The sequence below is a fragment of the Verticillium nonalfalfae genome (assembly GCF_003724135.2).
Source record: "Verticillium nonalfalfae strain VnAa140/NRRL 66861 chromosome Unknown scaffold_57, whole genome shotgun sequence".
NCBI lineage: Eukaryota > Fungi > Ascomycota > Sordariomycetes > Glomerellales > Plectosphaerellaceae > Verticillium > Verticillium nonalfalfae.
In genome coordinates this window covers 164,112-173,629 of record NW_021167282.1, presented here as the reverse complement: position 1 = coordinate 173,629, position 9,518 = coordinate 164,112, and the positions used below count along the sequence as shown (strand labels likewise).

At 59.5% G+C, this 9,518-nt stretch overlaps 3 protein-coding genes across 3 annotated transcripts; 1 reads left to right on the top strand and 2 right to left on the bottom strand.

Moving 5' to 3' along the window:
* Window positions 1–24: 24 nt before the first annotated feature.
* D7B24_007292 (uncharacterized protein) lies at window positions 25–1,609 on the bottom strand (the record flags this gene model as incomplete). The annotated part of the gene is made up of 2 exons (XM_028641403.1): window positions 25–1,281; window positions 1,400–1,609. The coding sequence occupies 2 exons, from the start codon at window positions 1,607–1,609 to the stop codon at window positions 25–27; spliced, it is 1,467 nt and encodes a 488-aa protein (XP_028494613.1).
* Window positions 1,610–2,683: 1,074 nt separating this feature from the next.
* On the bottom strand, window positions 2,684–5,065 carry D7B24_007291 (uncharacterized protein; the record flags this gene model as incomplete). The annotated part of the gene is made up of 3 exons (XM_028641402.1): window positions 2,684–3,330; window positions 3,395–4,702; window positions 4,924–5,065. The coding sequence occupies 3 exons, from the start codon at window positions 5,063–5,065 to the stop codon at window positions 2,684–2,686; spliced, it is 2,097 nt and encodes a 698-aa protein (XP_028494612.1).
* A 548-nt stretch (window positions 5,066–5,613) lies between these two features.
* Window positions 5,614–9,125, top strand: D7B24_007290 (uncharacterized protein; the record flags this gene model as incomplete). Its single annotated transcript, XM_028641401.1, has 3 exons — window positions 5,614–5,899; window positions 5,956–6,440; window positions 6,498–9,125. 3 exons carry the CDS (start codon window positions 5,614–5,616, stop codon window positions 9,123–9,125), a joined length of 3,399 nt encoding a protein of 1,132 aa, XP_028494611.1.
* Between the last annotated feature and the right edge of the window lie 393 nt (window positions 9,126–9,518).

Sequence of the window (9,518 nt, the reverse complement as noted above, 5' to 3'; positions counted from 1 at the left end):
CCCCCCCCCTTTCCACTATTCAGTCTAGGCAGACGCGTCGTCCTCGGCACGCCCCTCGAGAAGCTCCCTCTCGGCCTTGGTGCCCTTCCAGTTGACCAGGCTGCACAGGATGGGCAGCACGAGGGCCAGGAGCATGCCGCTGCCGAGGAAGGCGGCCGTGACACCCCAGCCGACGTGGTAGGCGGGCTTGTCGGTCGAGGGCCAGATGCGGCTGCCGTAGACGGAGGAGAAGTTGCCAAAGGCGTTGACCATGGCGAGCACGATGGCGCGCTTCTCGGGCGGCATGCTGACGGTGCCGCTCGTCCAGGACAGGATCAGCGGCAGGGCGGACCAGATGCCGGCGGCGACGAAGCAGAGCATGACGTAGCGGACCATGGGCGTCTGGACGGCGGCGCAGACGATGGCGCACGCGCAGCCGAGGGCGAGGGCGCCGGCGATGTGGAAGCGGCGCTCCACGTGGCGGTCCGACGACCAGGCGACGATGTTGAGCACCACGGCGGCGACGGCGTACACGGGCACCGTCATGTACTGGGCCGTCGTCGTGTCGTAGCCGAGGGTGACGGTGATGGTGGGGATGAAGTAGGAGATGGTGCCGGCGCCGACGTCGAGCATGAAGAGGACGAGGAACATGTAGGTCCGCGGATCGGAGACGGCGGCGACGAACGCCTGCCAGTGGCTGAGGCGGTTGCTGGAGGCGCCGTTCTGGGCGATCGAGTCGGCAATGATACGGACGTGGGCCATTTGCCGCTCCGCGGGCGTCAAGCGCTTCGAGGTCGAGGGGTAGTCGAGCAGGACAAAGTAGGCAATGACAGCGACGCCGACGGTCGCAACACCCTCAATGATGAAGAGCCAGCGCCAGCCAGCGATGCCGTGGGCGCCGTCAAGGTTCGAGGTGATGGCACCCGCGAGGAGGCCGCCAAAGGCGCCCGAGAGGACAGCAGCCGTATAGAAGATGGCGAAGCGCTTGCCGAGCTCGGCCTTTGTGTACCAGCACGACAGCAGGTACAGGACACCAGGGAAGAAACCGGCCTCGACGCAGCCGAGGACGAAGCGGAAGCCCAGAAGTCCGCCGTAGTTGGTGACGACGGCCATGGCGGCGCAGAGGCCGCCCCAGATGAACATGATGCCCGGGAGGAAGATACTCGGCGCTGTGCGGCTGAGGATCATGTTGGAGGGGATCTCGCAGATGAGGTAGCCGAAGAAGAAGATGGACAGCACCCAGGCGTACTCATTGTCGTCCAGCGCCAGGTCGTCGCCCATTCCCGCGATCTTGGCATTGCCCTGTACAGGTTAGCAAAGGTTGTACCCAGAGTCGGCGTGGATGGTCCAGGAAGTGATCCGTGCAAAAGGGGTGATCGAATGGATGAAGAAAGAAAAGAAGCGAGGAAGCAAGACTCACGATGTTCGTGCGATCAATGTAGTTGAGAATGTACATGATCCAAAGCATGGGCATCAGGAAGAGATCAATCTTCTTGACGAGCTTCTTCTCCTCGCTCGTGCCAGGAACAAAGTTGCGGATGGCCTCAGCAAGCTCAGGGTCGAGCGAGCCCGTGTTGGGAGTCTGATGCTCCTTGGCCGAGACCTGCTCCTTGTCGAGGTCGGCAGCCATGATGATTGATTGCTGCTGATGAATCTGGCTCAATCGGTCGCTCGATGGGGAGGAAGAGAAAAGATGGGGAGAGGGAAAGGTCGCACTCGCGCGAGTCGTACGATTGACGAGGGAGAGTCGGTGGTCCGGGTCGACTCGATCGGTAGCAGAGTCACAGAGGGTTCCCCACGTTTGGCTGTCGACGTTGTTGATCCTCAATTGTCGGCAGACGATGATGTCGATGGAGTGGCGAAGAGTCCAAGATCCCCAGAACTAGACAGCAGAACCGTGCAAAGATATAGATTCGCGTCTTTGCGATCTTTGCCCATGGATGGGCCGCTAGACCGGTTTCCCCCGCGTTCTCACAGCTTTGCGTAGCGTTGCTTTCGCGCTGCTCTGGCGCTGCTCCCACCCCCCTCCCCGTGGGGATTTGGGTTCCTCTGGTCACGGATGACGGTAGAGAGAGACACAAGTCATGAACCTGGTCTGACTTCCGCTCCCACCCCCCCTAAAATCCGAGCTAGAAGACTTCTGAGCTGGGGGCAACGGGAGACGAACGCCAAACACTGCACCTGGAAAGCTGGGATCTGCGCTGCGGGCAAGCCCCCGGCTCCTCTTCCCCTAGAGCCTCCTAGCGAAGCCTATGAGCAGAATGCCTGCCCCCTTCGGTTTGTTCTCTCAAGTGCCGTGTGAGCATGGAAGCGGACATCTGTCCGCGATTCTGAAGGCGGCCTTCTGTCCGATTCGTCGAGACACTGCTTTCCCCAGATTCTCGACGTCTTGGGCCTCGTGGCGCTTAGCCGAAACGTGAGCAGCATGCTCGTATGGGTTGCTGTGAATATCACAAGCGTCATGTTCGGACCATGGGATCTGCTAGATCTCGTGCTCGTTTCTGCTGCGCAATTGTGTAGCCGAGCAGGCATCATCATTATTCTCCCTCTTGGTATCATCCCCAACGCGGCATCAACCCCGAACCACTCATTACCACCACGAAAAATAGCCTCCATCGTCCCATACTGGTCATAGTTGTACATCCAAGATCAGAGATCCCGTCACGCATGCCACCGAGTTGTCGCGCGTATTGCTCACGAGAGCTCAGCCGGGCATCTGCGAGCCCAGCACGTCCAGTATCCCGAGCGGGTAGTACTCCGCGCCGATCCCAAAAGGCTCTACCTCCGGAGCGCCGCCGAGCATCCAGTTGTTCCAGCCCTGCTGCGCATCCTGCGCCGCCCATCCCTGTTGCTGCACAAATTGCTCGTTCTGCTGTTGCTGGGCTTGCGCCTGAAGCATGGCCTCCCTCTCCTTGAACTTCTCCAGCATCGTGTTGAGCCCCTTGCCGAGGAAGTGCGCTACGTGCCTGACGCACGCCTGCGAGTCGTTGAGCAGACTGACCGTCGCCTCAATCAGCGTCACTACCTCGGAGAAGCTGATGTTGAACTCAGCCGCCTTCCACTCGGATTGCACCTTCATCAGGAATATGGCGGCATAGGCCATGGCTGTCAGCAGATACAGCGGCACGCCGATGACGGCCCGCCGCATGTCAGGGTCGTTGAGGATGAGCCGCAGCGCCGCCGAGGCACTGCTGATGGCCGAGTCGATGAAGCTCCGTCGTTCAGGCGACATGAGAAACTGGTCCGTCGGTGTGAGCCCGCGAAGACAGACGGAGAAGATCTGTAACCGAGCAAAGTGATAGTGCAATTTCACGCCCTTGGCAGGGTACTGCGAAATATTGGGATCCGGCACTAGTACCAAGTTAGCATTCTTTCACGGCACAAGCAATCTACTCACGAGGCGTAGAAAACGTACCCAGCCTAGGCTCCCACATACGCCGCCAATGGCCCATATCCGACTCATAGCGCCGCAGTGCCTCAAACTCGTCGTTGGCTACGAGTCTCGAGCGGTCGGGCCCGAAGGTATGGTACGCGCGGCTGAGGATCACAAAGATGGCTACCTGGCTGTGCAGGCGAAAGTCTGCCTGCCTGATGCCCGGCAACTGCAGGAATGACTCGTGCCGCGATATGGTCACGTCCTCGGGTATCACAGGCGGGCGCCCATAGGCAATGCTAAAGTGATGGTCACATACGTAGAGAAAGTACCAGAGCCTCGCCTTCTCGACGTGATCCGGCTCATCTCGAAGCGCCTTGGCGCAGAACTGGTGCAGGTTGAGCTCAGTCGCAATGCGCACGGCCAGGCCTGATAGCTTCCAGCTGACGTCGGACAGCCAGAATGCACCGATGCAAAGGCCGCGAACGTCGTCGAGCGTGTGGTACCGCTGGAACATGCACTGACTGGCTAGGTCAAGAAAGACGGGATAGCACCGGTCAAAGCTTACCCCCTCGTCTTGGGCGTGCAGCGCCGTGACGGCGAGAATGGCGGCCACGAGCAGCGGAGATGATTGCCGCGCCGAAAGGAGGTTGTCGTGCAGAAGGGCAACGCCTCCCCAGAGGTATGCATTTAGCGTCCCGCGGAACCTGGCAAACAGCTGCTCGGCTTCGGCGAGAGGTACCCGCCCCTGCGCGATGAAGTCTGGCTCGCCCGAGCGGCGCGCGGCGAGAAGTGCGTCGGCGCGTGACCCAGGGTCACTACGTATGTTGCGCAGCTTTGTCACCTCAAACAGGCTGGCCATCGGGGCATCAACGATGGCCTGATCCTCCTTGATGCGCGGGTGAGCAGTCTCAGGCGAGTTTTCCCGAGTCATAGCTGTGATCTCAGGCGGCCGGCTCGGTGACGGTCCCGCGGGGCTGCCGTGCATGCCTGACAGACTTGGGCTATTGTCAAAGGCTGATGAGTGAGTGGCGCCGCTGCCGACGGAAGGGATGTCATGGAGGTGCTGCTGCTGCTGCTGCTGTTGTTGTTGTTGTTGTGGCAGCTGCTGATGCTGCTGATGCTGCGGATTTGGCGGCGGGATGTTGAGCATCCTTTGGACCTGGGACATGGCAGCTTGAAGAGAACGCAGCTGCTGCTCCATCTCCTTCTTCCACTGATTCTCGTCATCGAGGAGGGTCTGCAGGCTCTTGTTGATGACGCATTCTAGTCCCATGCGAGTGCAACGTGCACATCGCGACTGCCCCTGCTCAATGTCACATTTGATTTTGCGATTCTGACATTGTTGACCTGTGATGAATCAGAATCATGCGCCGCCATGGTAGGGTGGGCAGATGGTGAGGGGGTGAACAGAGGCATGAACATGGATGGACATGGGTCTGTGAACCGAGGCAAGCAGCCATCGGCGGCGGCGAGACGTGAGACGTGAGACGTGAGACATGGACCACCGGATGGAACAGATCACCACATCACGGCTCGAAAGGGATCTTGCGGGGGGATGGCAAACTCACAGGCGCGGATCTTCCGAGAGATCTTGGATTGGTGGACGTGCGGCTCCGAGGTGCTGCCCCGGCCGCTGGGAACGGCACTCGAACCGCTGCCATGTCCACTGCTGCTCGACGCGACAGGCTCCTCGATCCGCGCCCTCTTCATCCTGAACGGCTTAGCGGCCGGAGGCAAAGATGGAGAACAGAAGAAAGGTTATGCAGAGGCCTGAAGTTCTCCCCAGACGGGCAGAAGACCGAAAGCTGGGGTTGATCGGCTGGAGAAGAAAGCAGGACGAACAGGCGGCGGGGGGAACACCGGCGAAGGGATAGCAGTTCTGCCCGCGTCGCAGATGGGCAGACCCTCTATATAAGCTGAGCGGACTTCAGACCGCACAATTGCGGGGTGGGCGAGACTTCGCTAGCCCCCTGGTGGTCGCGAGTCATGGCTTTTGGTTGTTCAGGCCAACCAGTCAACCCATTCGCGGTCCATTCGTTGTGGGTTTTTCGATCCTCGAGGACGCTTCCGGTTCGGGCGGCCAGCACAAGTGCATGGCGGAGGAGAAACGATCGGCTTTTTGGACTCGGCCGGGGGCGATGCGGCAGAGGGGCCATGATGGACTCATGGCCTATAAGACGGAATTTCGCCATGTCTGTTCCATGACCTGTCGTACGCCCCCAGAGCTTTAGTTCTCAAACAGCCAGCCTGACGACACAATGGCCCAACAGTCTGGTACCAGCCTCATGTCGACGTCAGTCGGATTCGTTGGCCTCGGCGCCATGGGCTTCGGCATGGCCTGCAACCTGCAGAAGGGTGGAAAGTACATAGTCAAGGGATACGACGTCTGGCAGCCGAGCGTCGAGAGGTTCGTGGCCGATGGCGGGCATCCAGGCCAGTCGCCTCGAGATGTTGCCCACGACAGCGCGTTCCTCGTCTGCATGGCCGCCAATGCGCAGCAGGTCGACAGTATTTTGTTCGACGCGGCGACTGGCGCCCTCGAGGGTGAGTACTGGGATCCTCCCTCCGTCCATCTGCAACGAGCCACTCACACGAACCAGCCCTGCCACACAATGCGACCATCTTGCTGTGCTCGACAGTCCCGCCAGCGTATTACGACACACTAGCGTCTCAAATAGCCCAACTCGGCCGATCAGACATCCTCGTTGTCGACTGCCCCGTGTCTGGCGGCACAGTTCGAGCCGCCAATGGCACACTTACCATCTTCGCCTCTGGATCATCCGAGGCCCTCACTCGGGCAGATCAGATTCTCCATGAAATGTCCGAGAAGCTGTATGGGATCTCTGGTGGCCCGGGCGCCGCGAGTAAGGTCAAGATGGTCAACCAGTGCCTCGTCGGCACCCACATCGCCGCCGCCGCAGAGGCCATGGGCCTCGCGGAGAAGGCCGGTCTCGACACCAGGGAAGTCTTCGAGATTATCAAGAACGCCGCTGGAAACTCGTGGGCGTTTGAGAACCGCGTCCCTCATATGCTCGATGCCGATTGGACGCCTCGGTCTGCTCTCGATATTTTCGTCAAGGACATGGTGCGTCGTAGCCTCCCCTGTCCTGCCTGTGTCAGTCTTCTAATTACACGCTGCTAGGGTATCGTTGTGTCGAGTGCAAGGTCATTGCAATTCCCTCTGCCCCTCGCCTCGGCCGCTGAGCAACTGTACATCTGGGGCTCTGCACAGGGTTATGGCCGCGAAGATGACTCTGGCCTCGTTCGCGTCTTCCAGCAAAATTCACCTGTCGCGACCAAGGACAGCGATTCTGCTGCACCAGCAGCTGCGCTTGCGAACCCGACGCCCGTCACAACACCGCTGGAGATCTCCAAGGTGGGTATGATCGGTCTTGGCGCCATGGGCCAGGGCATGGCTAGCTCCATGATTCGAGGCGGCTTTGCCGTGCATGGTTACGATGTATACGAGCCTGCGATTCAGAAGTTTGTTTCCGGTGGTGGCAAGGCATCCGCAGCGACTTCGCCCGCCGATGCCGCCAGGGGCGCTGAGGTGCTGGTTCTCATGGTACAGAATGCCACGCAGGCTACAGATGCCTTGTTCGGCTCTGGCGACGCTGCCGCCGCCCTGCCCGACGATGCGATTGTCATACTCAGCTCAACTGTGCCCCCATCGTTTGTTCGATCCCTCGAGAAACGCCTGGCTGGGCTGGGACGCGGCATCACCCTCCTCGATGCGCCCGTCAGCGGAGGTGTCGTGCGCGCCGCCAACGGCAACCTCACCATCATCTGCTCCGGCGAGGAGTCCACCATCTCCAAGGCCAATGGCGTCCTCCTCTCCATGACCGGGCTTGCTACCAATCTGTGCCAGGTCAAGGGTGGTGTTGGTGCCGCCTCCTCGGTCAAGCTTATCAATCAACTCCTCGCTGGTGTACACATTGCTGCCGCCGCCGAAGCCATGGCATTCGCCGCACGACTGGGCCTTGATACACGTCAGATCTTCGAGTTGCTGAAAAACGCGGCTGCGTGGAGCTGGATGTTTGAGAACAGAGTGCCGCAGATGCTCGAGGCGGACTGGACGCCGCACTCTGCTCTCGCCATCTTCGTCAAGGATCTCGGCATTGTGCTTGATGAGACGAAACGATTGATGTACTTTGCGCCCATGTCATCGGCTGCCCACACACTCTATCTCGCAGGAGCTGCCAAGGGTTGGTCGAAGGAGGCTGATGCAGGCGTCGTTCGGTGGTGGGAAGGCGCCGGTGTGTCTGTCTCAGGCAGTGCTGGGAGGCCCGAACCACACACCACCAACGAGGCCGTACAGGCAGCGGCCCAGCCCTTGCCCGCCAAGGAGACGATCGAGGCTCTGCCTGCCGAATTTCCGCATGATGTCCTGGAATCGACGAAGAAGTATGTCGATGGCGGCGAAGCCCCTGTCCTAGTCGTCTTGGACGATGATCCGACTGGCACACAGACTTGCCACGACATTGACGTGCTGATGGTTTGGGACGTCGAGACCCTGCAGAGCCAGTTCGAGAGGGAGTCGCGAGGCTTCTTCATCTTGACCAACAGTCGCGCCCTCCCCGGTCCTGAGGCCCGGAACCTCATTCTTGAAATCTGCGAAAACGTCAAAGAGGCAGCGCAAAGGACAAACAAGCGCTTCGACGTCGTCTTGCGCGGAGACTCCACCCTACGAGGTCACCTACCCGAAGAGCCCGAGGCCGTCGAGCAGGCCATGGGAAAGTTTGACGCCTGGGTCCTGACTCCCTTCTTCCTGCAGGGCGGACGCTACACGCTAGACGATGTTCATTATGTCAAGGAGGGTGATGTGCTTGTCCCTGCCAGCCAGACGCCGTTTGCGCAGGACGCCACCTTTGGGTACCAAAACTCGAATTTGCGGCAGTACATCCTCGAGAAGTGCGGCTCCCGCTTTAATGAGTCATCTTTCCTCTCCATAACCATCGACGACATTCGCGTTGGCGGACCGCAAGGCGTCAAGGCGAAGCTTCTATCGCGACCGGCCGGTTCGGATGGAGTTGTCATCGTCAATGCTGCTGCCGAATCCGACATGGACGTGTTCGTTTCTGGGTTGCTCGCCGCAGAGAAAGAGGGCAGACGCTACCTGTATCGTACCGCTGCGGCGTTTGTATCGTCGAGGCTCGGCATCAAGGGCATTCCGCCCCTGCGTATGGCTGACGTCCAGCCTCCGACGACGAGCGGGTCTGCATCCTCCCACGCTGGCGGTCTCATTCTCGCTGGATCCTACGTTCCAAAGACGACAGCCCAGTTGAAAGTCTTGCGGGAGAGGCGCCAGGACAAGCTCGCCGTCGTTGAGCTCGAAGTTGCGGACCTGATCAAGTCCGCCGAGTCGGAGCGCGCCATCGTCGACAAGGCGGCAGCAGAGGCCAACGACCAGATCTCCGCTGGAAAGGATATTCTTGTCATGACATCCCGGACGCTCGTCAAGACATCGGATGCCATCAGCTCGCTAGAGATCGGGTCGAAGGTGGCCTCGGCACTGGTAAGGCTCCTCGAGCAGATTCGAGTACGGCCGCGCTATGTCATCGCCAAGGGCGGCATCACCTCTTCGGACGCGGCGACCAAAGGCTTGAAGATGCGAAGAGCGCGGATCATGGGCCAGGCAGCTCCCGGTGTGCCACTATGGCGTTGTGACGAGGAAACCAGTCGACACCGGGGCGTCCCTTACGTGGTATTCCCAGGCAACGTGGGGAGCGAGAGCACTCTGGCTGAGATTGTCGAGTCCTGGGCAGCATGAATCTGATGGTTCATGATGGAAATTCGATGCCTAATGAGGACTACCGAAGCCTTGTCTCGTCGGAAAGAGAGGCAGGTGAGGAAGGAAGGGTAGGGGATAACACATCAGATCATGACTAAGCGTGGTACGACCTGGGAAACAGGATGGCGGGCAGGGCAATTGGAGTCTGGAGATTTTACTCTCGGAGGTAATGAGAATTTTGGTATTTTGTCATAGCGCTTTTTCAACTTTTTATGCGAGGGCATGTGGATCAAAGGATTCTAAAAGGAAGAATGAACTATGATTATTATTGTTGTTTTATTGTCCCAAACGATTGCGGTGGAGTAGTAGCCGGCGACATCCAACTTTTACTCTATCTAGCCGCGGTAGAAGCAATCACACCGTTTTAACTCC